At 36.8% G+C, this 21,162-nt stretch overlaps 1 protein-coding gene across 1 annotated transcript; it reads right to left on the bottom strand.

Moving 5' to 3' along the window:
• Window positions 1–3,957: 3,957 nt before the first annotated feature.
• LOC149188782 (DNA replication factor CDC6B-like) lies at window positions 3,958–19,337 on the bottom strand. The gene is made up of 19 exons (XM_089413094.1): window positions 18,990–19,337; window positions 17,806–18,162; window positions 16,557–16,919; window positions 14,868–14,964; window positions 14,540–14,760; window positions 14,214–14,288; window positions 13,933–14,042; window positions 13,527–13,633; window positions 13,344–13,403; window positions 12,588–12,661; window positions 12,323–12,373; window positions 9,769–9,818; window positions 8,888–9,020; window positions 6,168–6,257; window positions 5,989–6,051; window positions 5,562–5,657; window positions 5,374–5,463; window positions 5,098–5,232; window positions 3,958–4,757 (listed from the first exon to the last, which is right to left on the bottom strand). The coding sequence occupies exons 1-18, from the start codon at window positions 19,179–19,181 to the stop codon at window positions 5,200–5,202; spliced, it is 2,262 nt and encodes a 753-aa protein (XP_089269220.1). The 5' UTR covers window positions 19,182–19,337; the 3' UTR covers window positions 3,958–4,757; window positions 5,098–5,199.
• Window positions 19,338–21,162: the final 1,825 nt, after the last annotated feature.

The raw sequence follows: 21,162 nt of genomic DNA, 5'->3' as shown, positions 1-21,162 counted from the left end.
CAGAAAGAAAGGAAGCAAGAGTTGGGTCAACATAATTGCAAGGTGGTACATGTTAGAATAGTAGATAACAAGTGTGTCCTCAATTGAACAATTTACCTTGTAATTGAGGCCAACATAATTGCAAGGTGGTACATGTTAGAATAGTAGATAACAAGTGTGTTCTCAATTGAACAATTTACCTTGTAATTGATTCAATTGCTCAATCAATAAAATACCACATCAAAGAAGAGGGTTTTCCCACTTCAGTTTCCTAAGAAAATATTTGTATAATTGTGTGACTTTGTTTTTTATCTCTGTGTCCTAATTCCTCTACATATAAGTGTTTTGAAATTTTGTGTCTTGATGAAAGAAAATTTGGTTTCAACTTACAATTGCCTTAATTTCAAATTGTTCATCTAAGTAGTTGCAGAATTTCATGAGAAATCAACATATTATAGATTCCTAAAAAGACCATTGCACATATTTCACAATGTGCAAAACAAAAGGTCATTTTAGGCCTAAAACCCCACAATGGGTGCTACAAAACTCACAATGATGAATCTGCATATGTAATACGACATATTACACTAGCCCTTCAACAACCAACTTAACCACTTACACCTACACTTTGAGGCCATTCCTTATTTATATCATTTGAAACCTCTTCAAACAACCTCTCAAAGGGGTTGAGCCAGTGTGGTCCAAACTCCAAACAGGTGTGTACTTTGCAAGGTTGAGAAAGAAACTTAGTATCATTTATTTGTCTTTTGCTTATTTGTGACTCAAGTTGGCGCAGAGCCTTGTTATACCTGCTCCATCATGGTCAATGGACTTTCACCTCTTTGGAATCTTGTTTATGGGATTGGATATGAGATCCCTCTTAGAAACATTTCAAAGATCTCACATGCTATGTTATATGGGGAATTCGGTTGCATCGAAATCAGGTTCTTTTTGGTGAGTAGATTGTAAAACATTAGGCTGATAGTTCTCAAAGTTCAGTTTGATTTTCTGGAGAGATCAAAATATCTTCTCAAAAACCAGCTCACTTGCATGTAGCTCCAGCCTTCAATTGCAAGATAGCATTGAGTTTATTTGACAATGCAAGTTAAGGGATGCCAAATAATTGTGGAAAACGGGAGGTTTTATTCATATCTACAAACCATTACTTTCATTTGAAAATGGGAGCAAGCTATGGATCAAGGTCGCATGCTGGATTGGAGGAATCTGTCATCTATAAATTGTGGGTAATTCAAAGGTTGTTATTCTCCTTGTGTTTCAAAATGAAAGAGGAATCTGTCATCTATAAATTGTGGGTAATTCAAAGGTTGTTATTGATTGGTTCAAAGGGGGAAGTCTTCTAAACATATGATCCTGCAGCCATGGCAAAGACAACCGTGATCTACATGAATCCTTGGAGTAGCTCAGTTCTGGTTTTTGTTTTTGTTATTTGTATAGACTCAAAACAGTAAACTATGGATCCTGGCTGTAATTCCGGGACAGATTTTGCTCTCATGCCTTCTTTTTTTCTTTTTCTTTTCTTTGGGTATAATTTGATTCTTATGAATGGCAATCGTAAGGGTTTTTTCCTGGGGGATTAAAAAAACATTAAGCAAGAGATAAGCTGGGAGTAGTACCATTCATATTAATGTGAAGCAGAATCCTAATCAAGGGATATGTTCTAATGGCCAAATAATAAAATAGTTGAGGAATTTTATTTTATTTACATAAAGCAAATGACAAGTTAATGAGATTATAAAAGCAAAAAACTTGGCCACAAAAGAGGTTGCAAAACGATATTAATGATGGATCAAGAAAACAGAATGCAGATTTACGAAAGTACGTGGAGATTCGAGATGAAGGAAAACACGGGGGGAATCTTTCAATGAGGGAGACTGTTGAAAATGAAACTCCAACTAAAGGAGCAAAAAAAACTCAGGAGTATAAATCTTCTAAATCGAATAAGGAGCAAGCATTGTTCAAGAATGTTGATGTACAATTGGCGCATGAGAACCCATCTAAAGAGGTTTAGACACAACAATAAAAATATAAGAGAAAAAGAGCACTGTTCCAGAATGTTAATATACAATTAGCCCTTGGAGGACCCATCTAAAGAGGTCTAGACAAAATAAAACAAACAAACAAAAAAAAAGAGAGAAAGAGAAAGGCAAGACAAGGAAAATTGCTTCCCACGAGTCTGGTTACTTTCTGGGTTGTTTTTTTCAAGACAATGTCAGTCATGCATGGGAATCCTTATGGATATTATTGAGATTCTGTTGAGTATCGTTGAAATATAACTTCTTATTTGTAATTAATGAGAAGTTACAAATTCTTTTCAGAGAAAAAATACAATATGATGAGATGGAAAATTGTTTCAAGTAAAACCATAATGCCTTTATGTATGTAGAGGGAGGGAGACGAGACATTTGATTAGAATAATCAACTTGAAGCCAATATAAAGAAAGTTAAAGATAACAAAACAAAACCAATAGATTTAAAATTCTACAAATTTTTGAGGCCCTAAATAGGATGACCAGCAAGATTCTTATGTTCAAAAGCTAGAATGCCAATATTGTTGGCCTTAGCAACAAACCATTCTAGGAAGCTTAGCCCAAAATGCCTTTGGCCCACTTCAAATTAGAAAATGAAGTCTCGTTGTTGTTGTCATCAACTCTTGCACAGTTTACTATCAGCACTTTGGGATTAGTACATCAAGAACCACTAACAAAGGGGCAGCTTCTCTCCATATCTAAATCCTTGTTACTTGCAAATTGGGGCTTAGAACATCAAGAACCACTTACAGGGTATCTTCTTTCCGTATTTAAATCTTTGAATTACATACATGTTCTAGCTTTAGGATCTATTCACTTGGTTGACAAGCATGTAAACATGTCTAACTTGCTGTGTATTTGTTAATGCATTTTTCATTTAAGGATCAAACAATGTTGCAAAAAAATTCAAATACCATAAACAGAATAGGCAATAAGCAGACCACCGACCTCCATCAAAGGTTCTGACCACGTGCTTAATTTAAGGATGGGTGGCTAATCTTTTGAGATGGAGTAAATTACCATTAGTCTTTAATGGTCTTCTGAGATGTAGAGTAAATTATCATTGGACCAATTTGACGTTTAATTATTATATAAAATCATGCAATGAGAGCAGCCAAACATTTGATATATAGACATTCTGTAATAACACTTATTGTCTGTAATAACATGGTTTGTTAATGGATGATGTGTAATGAAATACTTTATGTTATAAAGCTAATGCTTTGAAGTAATTTAAAATGTCATTGTGAATGAGTGACAGTTCCAACCTGTCTGTGCATGGATCCACCCATTTCAATATTAGGAGCCCGCATGGTGCTAAAAGAATACCCAGACGGACTGGGTTTATAAACCTAACTACTCTAATACTGCAGCTACCTCTAAAATCCTAATGGATGGACGTATGAAATTACGCTTTCTGCAAAATAACAAAGTCATTGATTTCGAATATAATTTTATAATTCTAGGAAATTGGAGTCGGTCATTTCATGTATTAATCTCTTTTTTTGACAAACCATTTCAAATAAATCCCAACGGATGAAGCATGGAATTACAATAGCCCTTATCTGAGATTTGCTGCAAAATAACATATTCGTTAGTTTTGAATATAATTCTATAATTCTAGAAAATTGATGGCACTTTCAGAGACAGACATTTCAAGTATTAGTCTTCTTTGTAAACCAGTAAATCTGCTGCTCCTGAACAGAGTTACATGTTGGTGGAAGATGTTATAATCGTTGTAGAGGGATGCAACGTTACGGTTTATGCATTTCAAAAACAGTGAAAAACATATAAAAGGCTGGCTTTACGCAGCAATCTGAAATTGCATAAATGGCTATGATGGACTTTACCTTCGGAACTTGAGCTTTCAAGGTTATTTTATAAGTGTCCTTACCTTGACCTGTACTCATTTCCCCTCGTTATGTGATTCTTTTACGTATCTTAAATGCAGTGAAAGCTTAAGCTGTCCTGGAACCAAATCACCTTTAAGTCCCAATTTGGTATTAATAAAAGAATCAATAAATGTTACAGCAGGTAAAGACGGCAAAGCTCGCCCCAAGCTCCTTTGGGACTAGAGCTTTCATCGTTGAATTAAAAGTGTCCTTATTTGACCTATACTCACATTTACCCTCATTCTTCCCTTCTATTATTTACCCGAAATACACTGAAAGCTTAAAATGCCCTGGAAACGAATCACATGAAGTCCCAATTGGTTATTGTTTGAAGAATCAATAATTGCTTGGGCCTTGCAGTACATAGAGATGGTGAGGCCCATCCCTAGCTCCTGATGAACCGAGAGATTGACAAGCTTCGTTTTGTTCAGATGAAAGCAGCAAAGGGATTGATTGTAATGGGTTTATAACTTTAATCAATGATCCGGATAAATTAATTTTTGCACCAACCTATAAAGTTGAGGCATATTATTGCTTATGGGCTTATGTGAAACCAACAACAGAGGTGCGCCTTTTGTGATAATCAGATAGACCATGATAATCGAAAATTCATATGCAGCGGTAATGCAGAGCTCCCAAACCACAGTGAGAACATGGGTGTCTTACAAGAACGGACTTAGATTTGAACCATGAGCTTCCGGGCTTCGTTAACTCAAAATCGTTGCCACCAAATTCCCTACAACGACAGCAATGGACTTAATGCCATAGGCAGATTGCCTTCTATCACCTTTGAATCCAGGCTCGTGCAATTTCTCTCTATGATCAACATGCAATAAAGCTGCTACAAAGAGATCATATATAAGAAGCAATCCACATATCCATGGAACAGAAATGCTTGCAAGAAAGTGATGATCTTTTAAGCATATTCTTACTTGAAAAGTAATATGCTTCAATCCACCATAACCTATTTTGCTATTATATTTACAAGCAACAAAAGTTCTAATAGAAACAGTATTAGGAAACTATGACTCATCTTGAGAAGTTTCAGTGAACGTATATGCTGCATGCACATTTTCCAATTTCTTGTTTTCTAAGATTCAATACAAGCAGCCTTAAAAATTAAAATAGTAATTATCCATTGAAATGAATTGACGGAAAGAAAGATTTCATTTAGATACCTTGCATCTTGAGAACTTTAGCTGATGACTGAAGATGTCTTAAGATCTTAAGATGAATGAAGATGAATAAATCTCTGCAAAATCTACCTTCCAAATGCTGCATTATTGAAGACAGTTTCTGAAGAACCTTATTCCCTGCAATTTGAGTTTCAAAAGCTTGTCATCCACAAGTATCCAATATGAAGAGCAACCTAAAATAATCTAGAGTACATATGAAAGGATCCAAATAAAGAGAATGTGTGTTGAACTTGTTAGAAATGTGGCAGAGCTGTATACCTGTAAGGCAAAATTAACATCTCCTTCATCTACTCTTAAGGTCACTCTCCTTAGCCTATCTTCTCGGGATTGACCAAGGTTAAGAAGGGCCTAGTTTGCAACCCACATAAGAGTTAACACCCTGCATTCATATCAAAAGCTTGCATCCCTTCTAACTCGTATCATGGTTTAAGGATTCAAATGCATACCTGATCACTAAGCACCCTACACATGCTTGAAAACTCAGGACCAGTGAGAGGGTACATTGAAGTTGTTTTACAGAAGTCCAAGTAGGCTACATTCAGCTGCATCGGAAGCAATAGAAGATAAGGAAATGAAACAAGTCAAAAAAAAAAAAAAATAATAATAATAATACAAGCACATAGGAGACCTAACGGAACCAAGGGAATCGTGTCCCAACATTTCGAAATTCCCGGCTCATGCATAAGGGAAAATTATGGTATGAACTACAAATAAAGCATGAAACATGTCATCATATAAGATGCACAGTCCAACAATAAAATAGCTACAACATGCCAGCTTATGCGATGCACAATTCAACAATGATAGAGCTACAAAACCAAAGACCCAAAGAAGCAAAATAGATTTAACAATAGAAAATCAAACAAAAGTTACCTCTCCTAGTGTGGCATCTTTCTTCCGACGCCGAAAAAACTTGACTGCTGAACATAGCACTATCTGTGCAATAATTAATTCAACGTCACGTTCCTTCATAATTTGATAATACTAGCCTACAATTCCTTGCTAAAGAAGATGTAAAAGCATACCTGTCTAAAGAAAATTTAAAAGAATACCTGTTGATGTCGTGGTAAAGTTTGTATTGTGTCAACAACAGCTGACCGGAATGTTTTTGCCAATGCTATGGCCATATGATCAATTCTTACCTACAAAACAGTTTCAATCTAATATTAGCCGTTTCCATTATTACAGGAAACTCTGAAGAGCCCATTCCACAGTAATCTAGATGAAACAACATGAACATATCATTGATGGTCACAACTTTATCATGCTGTACAAGTGCAGCAATACAAATATGCCAAGGGCTACTTGCAAAAAGCATTTGTAGGTAGGGATTGAGCTGTCTTCTAGAACTGTAAAGAGCAGCTGAGGGGACTACTAAGGGCCAACAAAAGGAAAGTATTCTAGTCAAAGTACCCTGCAGGTTGACCTTCTAAACAGCTTGCCTTGTGCAGTAACAGTTTTCACTAACTGGCATGCTACAAAATATACAGGGCTCATACAACAATGTGATCTTATGGTAGCTTCCAGAAACACAATTTGCACATGGATTGCCATGATACAACTGTAGAGAGCGGCTGAGGGGACTACTAGGGGCCAACAAAAGGAAAGTATTCTAGTCATAGTACCCTGCAGGTTGACTTTCTAAACATCTTGCCTTGTGCAGTAAGTTAGTAACAGTTTTCACTAACTGGCATGCTACAAAATATACAAGGCTCATACAACAATGTGATCTTATGGTGGCTTCCAGAAGCACAATTTGCACATCGATTGCCATGATATCCACATCACCTATAGATTCCATTTAACAATTGTCAACTTCTTGGACACCACCCTAGATTCATCTTAACCCCAGCACTCTCGAGCACTGGAAAAGATTAAATACCTCAAGGTGCAAAAACTTGTGGAAAGGTTTGCACCTCAACAAATTTGATCCCTCTCGACGCTTGATTGATCTAAGGTTCAGATGGAACTAGGCTAATTACTATTTAAGTATATTATTATTTTTAATGTAAAAAATCATTGTGATAAGCTGTTGTGATATCAACATTACACAAGCGCATGATATACCTTATGCATAGCAATCTGTAAAATGTGCTTCTCAACACAATAAAACTCTTGACAATGGAACCTTATAACTACAAGAGTGCTCACTAGGAGGGGCAAGTACAGGGGGGTCATTTATGACCCGTGTACAAAAACAAAGAAAGTACATAAGGGATCTAGGGAATGCAACTAAGAACGAGGCAAAAGCAATAGCAATTTTCCAAGGCCTAGTCATACTAAGCGAGAAAGATGTTCACGTGATAGCAATTGGGGATTCTTCAATAGCCACGCAGTCGTTTCATCAAACCCTTCTCTAGAACTTCAAAATATCTCATGTAACACAAAGAACTATTGGATTGGTTCAATACTTTACAAAAATTTAATTTTTTCATGTTTTGCAATCACAAAAGCCAATGCTCAAGCCAACCTAAGAGCAAGTTTGAATGAAGGTCTCCATAAAGTAAACGGGGGGCGGGAGGGGCTTCATATTTCATGCCCCTCCCTTGAAATGGCCACTCATCATGAAGGTCATATCATAGTGCACACAACACCAAGTGCGGCAGTGACCCTTCATGCAAGCTAGAAGAGATGGGGAGTTAAGTCTCCACCAACACCCATTACTCCAGAGTCCATACTACTCTCCCATCGACATGTGAGCTTATGTTCAATGCAATGGTTGAATTGGAAAATGCACGTGGGTTTATTTTTATGTCAATTCTGGAAGGACTCGATGCCATTGATTCCACCCCTATTACCTTCACAACATTCCAACATTAGTGGCAAGCAAGGGTACTCTGGTCTAGGAATAATGTGGTGGAATTTTGTTAAATCCCAAGGCAACTCTTTGCAGTGCTAAGGTAAGGGGTAACCCGGTCTGGAACTAGTCTTTCTCTTCAGTAAAAATGGACCACTATTATTGTAGGCATAAATGATACAACTTGTATGAGTTTTGAGATGTTCAACAAGGGGTTAAGTGTTGTGAGCATGAGGTTGTTCAAGCCTAATGATGTGTGATGAATTTCACCATTACTGCAATCACTAGCAAGAGGATTGTGACAGTACATTAGAAGCCAAAAGTAGGGTGAGGGACCATGTGCAATGGAAACTACACCCTGACTACTGAAGCTTAAGGAAATGAAGGAGGTCACCAACGTCATGCAGATTGAAGCTAGAGTTTCAGGTTGGCTCTCTAAAATCCCTAGTAAGTAGAATCTCAAGTCACCTCTACCTCCCATAGGATATGGTTTCATCTCCTGCCCCATCAACTTCTAAATTGTTTAGGACTCCTCACTTTGCAACTTTCCCATGGCCAGTGATGAGGATTTGGGCATCTAACACTCCTAAACCAAAACTGGAGGATCCTACAAGTGAAATCAACCCTTTGGAACAATTTGACATGTAAATGCACTCAACAGTAGCAAAAATGGAGACTCGAGTGGGACTAAAACTTGAGAGCCTTGCTAATTTATTTTTTATATCTATTGTATTCCGTCATTGTTTCAGTTTGCAAGGAAATATTCCCACGAAACCGACAGAGAATAGAATAGGGTGGGCAAGAATAGGGAATTTTTTATAAGAGACTGTCTCAAACTGCAGAAAAAACATTTAAAAAAAAAAAACAAAATTTAAAAAAAAAAATTGTATTACACCATTGTCCATTTCGGCTGCAGTTTTTTCTAATACAAAATATATCCATCATCGTGAAAGAAAAAACAAGAAGAATGCTTACCATATTTATTTCTTGCTTTGTTAATCGTTCAGCCGGTACATTCAATCCATTGGTCATTGATTTCTCATGCGAAATATTATCCAACTCATGTATCCCACTGGTTAATTCTGCTTCAAGCATCTCAACAGCACCTCTGCCATGATCCAAAATGAATAGAATATAATAAGTTGAAGCTTTCAGTACTGATAAAACTACATATAGAACCAGTTTTCCTGACAAAGACGACAAATAATTGTTTTCAATACAATCAAAAAGGTTCCTAATCTCCTAGCCTTGTCAAAATAATGTGCTTTCAAAGATTAGAATGAATTTGATACAAAAAATTGTGATTATCATAATATTGACTATAAGCTCCACAAAGAAAGTTGTCAATTGGGTTGATCTCTGGTGGTTGGGAGGAATGATCATTATCCTTGCCACCCAGTTTCAATTCCCACAAGTAATACGTTGTTGAGCTCATAACAAATATATTATTGTAATGGAATTGAATCTTGTGGCCTAATGTCCTGAAGATTCTAGGTTTTATTCTAGGTACCATCCTCAAAATGAGGGGAAGAGCTCATAACAAATATATTATTGTAATGGAATTGAATCTTGTGGCCTAATGTCCTAAAGATTCTAGGTTTTATCCTAGGTACCATCCTTAAAATGAGGGGAAGTGCTTTGGGGATTTCCCCGAGCTCTGTAGCCTGGAAAAAAAAAGGCTCCACAAAAAAGGTTACATAAGCATCCCAGCATATGTCAAGACAAAATCCAGATAAAGATTTACATGTCAAGATGGTTCATAGTATTTGGAGTGGACATAGCAATTGACTAGATTTTTATTTAACTTGATAAGAACAATCACGGACTGCACTTTCAGACTGGGGCAAGTAGTCTACCTGCAAACATGAAGAGCTTTGCGCATATCCCCTGATGCAGCAGCAACTTTCTACGGTGTCCAAAGAAAGTAAGCATTAGAGTATTCACAACTGTTTAAAACTAAAATTAAAATTTGTAAAAGATATGATAATTCATTAATGTCCAACAAATGATCACATAAGTAGGTCAATGGAACTGAAAAAGAGTACAGTCAGTATGAATACGATGTGGAAGTGCAAGCACCGCTCTTAGAAAAGGCTGAAAATAACCTAAAGAAATAAATAAATAAGCAATATTGCTGCTGTGGCGCACAAATAAAAGACCATGGCACAATACAAAATAATCAATAGCCTTCCAAGAAAGAATGAGTGATTTTCATTCATCAATGCTTGCTGCTCTTTATAAAAAGCTGAGCAAATTCCTCTTTTGAAATTCTCTCATTATGCCTCTATGCTTGAAAATTCAAAAAGCCAGTTCTCAGCATGAATTTATTTTAGATAACTGAGGTTGTTACAACATTCAAGTTCTAAACAATGTTCATTTACGCCATTACTGTTTCAAAAACATGCAAGCAAGTAAAAGAAACCGACCTATATAAAATGCAGAACCAAAAATTAGAAGCTAAAATCCTTCAATGTTCTATGGAAATTTAGGATAGAAAACGACAAAAGAAAGCCGTGTTGAGTGCTCTCCTACAGGTCCACAAAGACTACAAGAAAATTGAAAGTAAATAATTATCTTAACGTCCAAGAATAAATATAAGCAACTCATGGGCCTTGTATCCCAGTGTACTGCCAAATAACAATTCAAGGTATCTAGAATTCCCATTCTTCTTTTAACTCTGAGGTGTACTTGGATGGATGGTTCTTCATAACAGTTTAGCATTTGTGGATCAGCTACATCATACTGGCTTTAAAAATGGATGTTACATGGTTTATCACAAGTCAGAAATGGTTAAGTATGGTATGTGGAACTGCGAGGTTACCAAAGTTTCAAGGACATGGATTGCTGTTGAGCACAGTACTTTTTGTTGGCCCTCATTAGAAAAGGGTCCTTTCTAGGGATAAATAGGTGATATGAAAGGTAGAAAGAGTGAAATCTGATCAAACTGATAGGCATCTCCTTCTTATGGAAAAATTGGAATCAAGAAACATTTCACAAAGGAAAATAATAGATTGTTGGGAGAATTAACAACTTTTGGATCAGAACTGGCTGTGTAGATCACAACAATGAAAGGGCACTTTCATGAAAGATGTCAATTTCATGAGATCAGAGAATCGGAACTAAAGAAGACATACTTGCCAGATAGCTGGTTTCTGGCGTTCATAAACAATAGTTGGAAGGCCTAGACAATAACATTACAGGAACCAGCCACAAGAGGCAAGCCAGGTTAGTGAAAATGGGCATTGTTAAAGCCGCTTCCAGGGTTTAAATCCCACAAAAAGTGGCCTGTATGCTCCCACAAGGAGACCAGCTTAACTGTCTTGGCTGTTTATAAGAGGTTGGTCGGACACCCAACAAAGTAAGTAGTGTCACTTTTTGATAGAGGTTGATGCTCGCTACTATGGTGCAAGAAGGAAGCATAGTCCAAAATGACATGAACAGGATCCTCCAACCTATCAGATATAACTGAAGTCTAATTTACAATGTAGAGGGGACTTCTATCCTATAAGATTAATTTGGAAAGCATTAACAAATCAACTATGAAGGCACTTTGTCCAATTAGATTTTCCTTTAACATATAATGTTAACAACTAGGTGCAGCAAGCTGCGCAATAATGTAGTAGCTACGAGAGAGAATTGGCTAGTAATTGTCATGATTACATTAACTGCTTGAAGGCAAGCTTCCTCTTCATCTCAAATTCCTTATGGTGTTGGAGCCACTTGAACAACCTTCTTGTGTTTCAAGGGAGCACTTTCCTCATGCTGCCCCCAATCTCTAGAATAGATTCAGAAGGTCAACCACAGTCTACAAGCAGTCAAACACATCTTTTGATAATTCGATATCTGAATTGCAACAGCTTAAAGGTCACCTCCATCAACAAAAGGATGGGGCAAGTAGCAGGGAAAATGTGATACAGCTGGAGTAGGTGGACAGAATCTGGGCCATATTTGAAATCTTTAAAGACTCCAAAGGGAGCCCAAGGGATTCCAACGTATATGGGAAAAATGCATACTACAGTATTTGTCAGACAACCGAAAAGGACTGGATGAAGACAACAAGGAGTATGAAAACTCTTCTTCCAATTTTTTAAGAGGTTTCAGTTCATCTCTAAACTTTACCCATCGTTTAGTACATTGTTGAACCTTTGTATATACTATGATGAAACTACTTTCCTCTATATCGGGCTGAATATATCAAGCTATCAGCATGTCTTTGGACAAATGTATTACAAATCAAGAATATCCTGCACTTAATGTATGAGTGGGTCATTTCCGTATTTTCATGTATTGTTAATGTAAATATCCTTGTTAATGTTAAAAAGATAAAAGACAAATTTGCAAATCAGAAGCAGAGCACTTAGAAGTTGGAATCTCTTGAATAAAATTTTAACTGGACTGGTATTAACTTACCCTTGCACAAAGCTCCAATGCCTCCAGTTGAAATATTTGACATGGGAGATCCTAAAACCAAGTGAAATTTCAACATATGTAAGCTAAGAAAAGGTCAAAACACTGTAATCGTAAAACTTATGGAAACTTCTCTTTGGAATGACAAATATAAATGAATGACGAGCGTTTTTTGCTGCATTTTTCATACTATGCTCATAAAGATGTATACAAGAATATTTTCAGTCAACTACAAAAGGGCAACTCCAATCAAACAATAATGAATTACCATTAGCCTCTGCTGGAGTATCTTCAGTATCTGTTCTTTTGAATAGGCACGAAATGTCATAACCAGTGGTTTACCTGCCAAAAAGAAATTTTTGATCTAAGGATGGTATGAAATAAGAGCCAACGTCCCAGAATTCAAATGGAAAAGCCTTCAATTATTTAGGCAATAACAGTGTCTAGTTTCTCATACGGCTAGACCAATCAAGAGGCATGAGATCCTTGACACTCACATAACCTCACAAGGTACAACTGACAGGATTCATCAACAGTGACCAAACTAATCAACTCTGTCCTCAAATAGTTCATGACCAAAAATTCCGATATCAACCATGAAAGGCAAGCCAGAACGGTGAAAGCAGGCACTGCTGTGGACCACACCAAGGTTAAATCCCCAAAAGAAGTGGCCAATGCACCACCTGCAAAGGGACCATTGATCTACCCTAAGGACCATTTAGTCGAACCAGGTGGTTGCAGAGTGTATGCAGCATCCCACCTCTGAATAGGTGACAGATGCTTGACACTGCAGTATTAAGGATGCATCTTAAAAAAAGAGTCAATATCAAAATAACCAACTATTAGAATTAAAGAAACTGCAGATTGTCATTCTGAGTCAATTCAACACTGACACATGCCTATTGCACATTTTTCATCATTTGCTATACCAAGTCAAGTAATGTCCAACTCCTATGATCCCACTCTTAATAATGTGTGCATATTACACCAATCATAAAATGACGCAAAGAGCAATAGTTCATACAATTTAAGGACTGCAATTTGGGAAGAAACCGATCAGTCAAGTCTATTGCATTTGAAATTCCTGCACAAACAGATCCATCAGGGAGATTCTCTTACAAACCATTCAATTAAAATAAAATTCATGATGCCCATGAGTAGTAAACAATAGGAAGATGTCTAGCTTATCCACTACTCTTCAGCTCACCTATCAGCATACAGTGTGAATTTGGGAATGTTGGAAGCCTGAAGAGATCATAAAGCACAGCTTGATCTTTTGAAATCAAATAATCCATCTCATCGATAATCAGCAACCTTTTCATAAGATAGCATAGTAGAATTAGAACACCAATGAAGTTGACTTGTTTACATGCTCTAAGAGATCACGATGAAGTTGACTTGTTTACAATGTACATAGTACTACATACTATAAGCAAATTTACCAAAAACAGAAATACATCAATGAGGACTTATAAAGTGTTAGGCTTTAACATCGCATATTTGATCTGTCAAAGGCTCAATAGAAATACTTATCTTGCACATCAAAAATTTACAAGAAAACACATAGAAAGGAACTAATTCACAAAAAAATGATACTAATATATAATTCTTACATCATCTTTTTGGCAGATGACTGTTTCTTCTCACACAAAAAGTTTTTCAACTCCTGCAATGGAGAGCTATTAACCGAGCATTTTTTCTTTCCTTGGCATTGCTCCAATATCTGTTATAGAAGAAAAATACCAATTAATATAGCATACCAATCCTACATGTTCTCATTAGTGTAATTCAATTGTCCTTCATTGTGTATTTCTTAAGTCTATTCTGAATGTAAAATGCTAAAATTGGGGTTGTCATTCACTGGAGCAATCCCCTAATTTTGTCTTGTACTTACCTTGCTGAATATGTCTGAAGTGTTTGTCAAAGAAGTGCAGTTAACAACCACTGAAGTGGGGGGTGGCATCCCAACCTGGTCACATGTAGAGTCAACTTTTGAAATCAAGTCATAAACAACTCAGTTTATTTCATCCCTGACTGATAACATTTCCCACTAATGAAACAGATATCCTCATCTTTGTAACGTAGAACAAAGGTTCTAGATATAGAAAGTTATCTATCAGATGACACGAACAAGTCCACTATATGCCTCAGTGGAATCTTGTAAACCAGAAAATAGAAATCTAATTAGATAACAAATATACCAAAGGACTATTGACCTACCTCTTTAGCCCATTCAATAGACAAAAATTTGACTTTCTCCAGAAGCAAAGACTTCCCAGTTCCAGGACATCCACATACATACATGCTTCCAACTTTCTTTTTTTCTATGCACATCTTACAGAACTCAAAGACTTTTTTGAGCTCTTCTTCACGGCATATTACAGTTGTCGGTACTGCAGACAAATGCAAGGCTGCCTTAACTGCAAGAATTTGAGAGGAATCTGCAGAGAAAAATTGTAAACCCCTTCATAAGCGTAGTTTGAGCAACTAAAAGCAATATGCAAACTTCAACATGAAGACTCCTACATCTACAAGGAAGTGAGTCTACCCTTTGGGTTCCACTTCTGTATCTGGTTTGGAAAATTGTTTGCCTTCTTCCTCGGGGACTTTGGTGTTCGAAGAGCATCAGGTTCCCTGCATGCTCCCTGTCAGTCCAGAGTTCAAATATTAAAAACCACAAATATTATTTCAAATCAGGCGCAAAAAGCTGGTATTGTATATTTTTCCTTCCTCTTACAGACCTTTATTGGATAAGTTACCCTAAAAATTGAAGCCACTGCATGTGGAAATGGAGATATGCCAGCAAGTTTATTTGATTATAAGTAACAGATTGGAATATGTGCAGAGGATATCAAAGCCAACACTTTCAAGTGCCCCAATGCAACTCTCAAGGTAAAAGTAAAAAGGGCATTCATATCAGTGAGCAAATTTGGTGTTAATATCAGGTTCTCCTAATGATCCCTGCCAGTCAAACATCCATCTATTAAACACCAAAAATATTATTTGAAATCGGGGTCCAGAAACCAACTTGTGTATATTCCAATCTCATTCAGGCTTTAATCAGACAATCTAATGTAAAAAACTGAAGCTGCAGCATGGGCAAACAGAGTTCAGTCCATTCAAATGCTCTGGCAATGTGCAATCAATCAAATATATGCACTGGATATAGGGTGGACACTTGTAAGAGCCCAAAGGCAACTCCTTTTTATTTTCATTTTTTATTTTTGGGGGTAATTGGGGAAAATTCATTTGAAGATAAGACATAGGTGCTTGAGGAACAACAGATCCCCACATGCACCCTGCCAGTCTAGAGTTCATCCTTGGACAGAACAAACACGTCATATAACAATGGGGCACAGAAAATCGACTTGTGTATTTTCATTCTCTTTCAAGCCTTCATTGGAAGAGCTAATTTTAAATTTCAAGCTGCAGTATGTGAACATGGAGATCAGTCGGTTCAAATTTCATATGTGACATGGAAATCTAGGAACAGAACATCAGATAAAACATTTGTAAGGGCCCAAAAGCAACTCTCTAGGTAAAAGGAGGAAAACATTCATGACAATAAGCCGACTGTGGTGTTGACAGAGAATCAGGTTCTCACATGCTCCGTTATATTGTTGGAAAATTGTTGGCTGCCAGTCGACGATTCATCTATTAAACACCAAGAATACCATTTGAAAATTATTTTCAAATTCATTCAGGCAATCATTAAAAAAGCACAAGGGGGTCCAAGACATTAATTAATACGAGCCCAGATGCAACTCTTTTACTAAAAGGGGAAAGGACATTCAAATCAATGAGCAATACCTCTTCAAAGAACGGAGGGGCAGATTAATAGGATTTGACTTCTTACCACTCTATTTTGGAACGTTATTTGAAGGAATTTGACAGTGTCATGGGTCACCAAGACCGCTATGGGCAAAATCATAAGCAAATAGACCATGCTAATCCAAAATTCACAAGCTGCAGATGCTTCTTGATGGGAATGTCATTGCCTGGTAAGCATGGAGTTACGTTTGAACCTTGAGTTTGAGCAGCTCAAAATCAAAATCATAGAAATGCAATAATGATCAATACGATCACTACTGCGGTGTAGCTTGAATGGTTGGTATTTGGGGTTTCTCAAAGCAAATATAAAGTTCAGAATATCTGACTCAAGGCTCATTTCCAAAAACCAATCAGTGGCACTTATCAATAGCACAAGTAGGCAACTCGATAAAGAGATCAATATTACCTTCTTGGGTGTCCTGATGCTGCCATTGCCATTGGCCTGTTGATCACACACGGTGTAATGACACTGCTTGTCAACTGATTCTTCAAACATGCCATTTCTTGCATGAGCATCATTACAAGACCCCTTTCCAGCTTGCATTTCCTCTTTTTTATGCCCATTAGAATAAACATCATTTTCAGTGGATTGCATATTTAGACTGCGGCGAGCCTTACTGGGGCTTTTCTCCACTGCTAATTTTGTCTTTGCGTAGATCGATTTGGGCGTATGAGCCTTCTCCGACAGCAATTCATTCCCATTGGAATTTACTGGAGTTTTGCTGTGATTATCAACTTGTCCAGATTGCTTAGATCCATCACTCAAAACCTAAACACAAGATATCAGAGTGAAAACTTGACAGACCGAAAAATTAAGTCTACAGGTAAAAGACAAAAACATTCACAGGAATAAGCTGACTTTGGTGTTCAGGAAACATCAGGTTCCCCACATGGTCCACTCTCTTGTCATGGGAAAAAATGTTGCTGGTTAAAAATACCAAAAATACAATTTAAACACTTCTAAAAAAAACTACTTGTTTATATTTCAAATCCCTTTCAGACCTTTATCAACCAAACTAACCTAAAAATTGAAGTTGCAACATGCAAACAATGAGATTAATCAATGCAGATTCTCTGATTATCTAAATCCTCTGATTAACTTTGACCGGTTGAAATCAAAGCACAAGAGCACGGGGGCAATACTTTTAAGGGTTCAAAGCAACTGCCTTGAGCAAAAACGAAAAAGACATTCATATCAATGAGTCGAAGCCCATGTAGATTGGACATGCCCTGTTTTCAAGGAAGAGAGACAGATTAGTGGACCTTTAGTGCTTACTACCCTCTTTATTTAACCACTTTAGAGGATGATCTATAGAGTGTCATGGATCACCAGGACCATCATAAACAAAATAATGATCGTGACAATCCAGTAGGTACCAATGCAGACCTCTCAATAACAAAGACATTGCCAAATAAGCATGGAGTTGTGCCTTGAGCTTCAACAGCTCAAAATAAAAGCCATAGCAATGCAATAATGCCCAATATGATTACTACTGAGGTATGGCTTTAATGGTTGGTATTTGGAGTTTCTTAGGGCAAATGGAAAGTTAGGGCAAATGGAAAGTTCAAAATGTGACTCAACTCATTTCTAAAAAACTTTCAGTGACAGTTATCAATATCTCAAGTAGGCATCTCTGTACAAAAATTGATCTTACCTTCTTAGGCGTCCTGGTGTTGCCATTGCCATTCGGTTGTTGATGGCACACCGTGTAATGACCCTGCTTGCCAAGTGATTCATCGTACATGTAATTTTTTGCACCATTACAAGACCCATTTTCAGCTTGCACTTCCTCTCTTTTATGCCCATTAGAATGAACAGCATTTTCACTGACTTGCATTTGTAGACTACAACGAACCTTACTGGGGCTTTTCTCCACTCCTATTTCTGTCTTTGCATAGTTCGAATTAGGTGTAGAAGCTTTTTCCAACTGCGAAGCAGTCCTCTTAGGATCCTCTGCAGTTTTGTTGTGATTATCAACTTCTCCAGAATGTTTAGCCTCACCATTCAATGCCTAAACACAGGTAAAAATTATTAAGGGCCTAAACATAACTCTTTGGACAACTTTGAAAAACATGTACAACAACAAGCTGACTTTGGTGTTCAGAGAACATCATTGGTTTTCCGAAAAAAGGTTGCTTGCCATTCAAGAGTTCATCTTTGAAACATCTAAAATATCATTGAAAAATCTGGTGTAAAACAAATCCTTATCTATATTTCAAATCCTTTTCAGGTCTTCATCAAAAAAAAAAACTAATCTACAAGTTAAAGCTACAACATGCAAAGATGGAGATCAGCCAATCCAGACTATCTGATTATATTTTTGACGTTATAAAACCAAAGAACAATGCAGCTCTAAACAAAAATGAAGCGAACGATCATATCAATGAGTCAATGTCCATTTAGCTTGGGCATGTCGTCTTTAAAGGAACAGACAGATTTATGGGATTTTACTGTTTACCGCCCTCTTTGTTGGATCTTCTTATAATATGATTTGGAGAATGCCATGGATAGCTAAGACCACTATGAGCAAAATCATGATCATTAAGATCCATATTAGTGATGCAGATCTCTCGCTGACAGTGATTACCTAATAAGATATCAACCATGGAATTGTGTCTTAGCCTTGAGCTTCAGCAGCTCAAAATCAAATCATAGAAATGCAATAATGTCGGATATGATTACCAATGCGGTATGGCGTTGATGGTTGGCATTTGGGGATTCTCAGGGCAAAAAAATGTTCAGAATGTGTGACTCAAAAATCACTTCCGAAAATAAATCAGTTGCGGCTGCGCTCATTCATAGCTCAAGTATGCATCTCTGTACAAAGCTATTACGTACCTTATTGGGTGTCCTGACTACTTCTGTATTTGCACGCTTCGGTTTCGGGCTATAATCCTTCTCATTGGGATTCTCTGGACTTTTGCTGGTATTGTCAGCTCGTCGTGGACGCTTAACCCCGCCATTTGATATCAGGGTCGAGTTGAGCTCAGTGCTAGTTAGGTTAAGCCTGGAAGATCTCCTGGGCGTCATTGCTACTGAATCTTCGAGCAAATACCCAAGTAGATCCGCCTAGACTGGGACGAAGAGCTTAATATAATGAAGCTCGTTCAGCGACCTTGCACAGCTGATATTTTGAGCTCGTTGAGATCAAAACCCCGCCATGAAAGCACGGCGATAAAACTGAAAATGGAGTGGTTTACATACTCAGTGATAAAATAATTGACTTCTTGCTGGCGGGAATCACAGGGCGGGAAACGCCAATTTCCGTTGCAATCCGCCATTGAGCGGGCTTTACAGTCAAAGTTCGTTTAAGCGGGCTTTCGACTAACTGTAATTTCGGTTGTTTATTTTGTTCAGTGTGCATGTAAAATAAAGTTGGTGATTAGTGACTGAGTGTATGGTAGCGTAATAATTGATCGAAATGTTTTTTTGTTTTTTTTGGTCTTTTAAATATTAATATAATTATTTTACAAGTTAACTAAATATTTATAAGAAAAGGGTTTGTAAAATTCCATAGGATAAGTGCAGGGCTCTGTGCGGCCTGGAGTATGCCGTAAAACTGTTTCTGCTTGGCTAAGAGCTCGTCTTCCTCGGACATAAGGAAACAGGTTAACGGCCCAAGACCCAGAGGCATCTGGCAGGAGTGAAAGCCTGCTCCCTTACGGACCACCAGCGGGTTATTACAGGTGGCGTGGTTTTCCTTGATAACAGTGATGAGTCAAACCGACATTCGCGGATAGCAGTCAGAGATGGCTGTCCTCACTGTTGGTTTGACACCTGAGTTTGATAGGTTTTGCCACCTTCGGAAAAAAAAAAGTGCAGAGATCTGTATAATCATATTTTGGGTATATATATATATATTATTGGTATGATATTAATGAGTTTGTTAATATTTTTATATTAAATCACGTAAACTCATCAATATTTTTATATTAAATCACCAAAAAAAATCTGAATCAATTTGATTTTTTTTAAGTAAGTTTAATATGGATTTATATTAATTTGTTTAGGATGAAGTTGTGTATATTTGTTTAATTAGTGATTTTTATTCAAATTGTGGTTTATTAATAAATTTTTGAATTTGTAAAAGAGAAGTCATAAGTTTAAATCCAATAGAGGCCGAAATTTATTAACTATTTATACAGCTTGAGTGGGCTTAATGGTTAATAGCATGTATTTCTTCTTAAGAGGTCACAAGTTCAAAATCAAGGTGTAGAGTATGTATGCCTTCGTAGACTTAGTAGCCAAATGGTTCTGGGTCCCTTGTCCCACAAACAAGGGGGTCTCACACACCAATTTGGTGTGTGGCTTGGCTGTGACCTTAAAATTGGATATATATATATATATATTATTTTTTGTTACTAAGTAATGTTATTACGTCTAGAGATGTTCTTCATCCTAGTATGTAAGAGATGTTATAATTTTGGCTTTATATATATATATATATATATATATATATATATCCAAATCTACCATGTGTCCAAAGAGATCAAGTCTTTTAAGGTGCAAATCTCTTTTAGTGTGAAAAGAGATTTGATCTCTCTCGGTGCTTAGTAGATCTGAAGTTAAAATGGATCTAGGTGTCCTTATATATATATATATATATATATATAAATCTTAATTCGAGATCTATCATGTGCCCAAAGGGATCAAGTCTTTTAAGGTGCAAATATCTTTTAGAGTGAAAAGAGATTTGATCTCTCTTCGCGCTTAGTAGATGTGAAGTTAAAATGGATCTAGGCGTCCTTAGTCACTAGATTGTAAAACACTTCATGGTACCATCGACTTTACATAAAATAGGCGCCCTTAGTCACTAGATTGTAAAACACTTCATGGTACCATCGACTTTACATAGAGTCCAATGTTTTTAAATCGTCAATAAATAAATAAAACAATCATTTTTTCTAATTTCATTAATAATTCATGAACATACATAACTATTCGTCACATTCCTTATTACAAACTAAATAAATAAACAAACTTGAAATTTGTATTATTTAAGATTGATTTA

The sequence above is a fragment of the Pinus tabuliformis genome, chromosome 3_1, assembly GCF_031772625.1.
Source record: "Pinus tabuliformis cultivar Carrire ecotype Pingquan chromosome 3_1, CPIR1, whole genome shotgun sequence".
In the NCBI taxonomy this organism is placed as follows: Eukaryota; Viridiplantae; Streptophyta; class Pinopsida; order Pinales; family Pinaceae; genus Pinus; species Pinus tabuliformis.
This window is presented reverse-complemented; position numbering and strand designations above follow the sequence as displayed.

Excerpts from the sequence above, each read along its gene's own strand:
- LOC149188782 (XM_089413094.1), bottom strand. The coding sequence starts at position 19,181 with ATGACGCCCAGGAGATCTTCCAGGCTTAACCTAACTAGCACTGAGCTC. Across the intron at positions 14,965-16,556 it reads GCATCAGGACACCCAAGAAG|GGAGCATGCAGGGAACCTGA; the intron begins GTAATATTGATC and ends CTGGACTGACAG. Across the intron at positions 12,662-13,343 it reads CAAATTGCAGTCCTTAAATT|GTAAACCACTGGTTATGACA; the intron begins GTATGAACTATT and ends TCTTTTTGGCAG.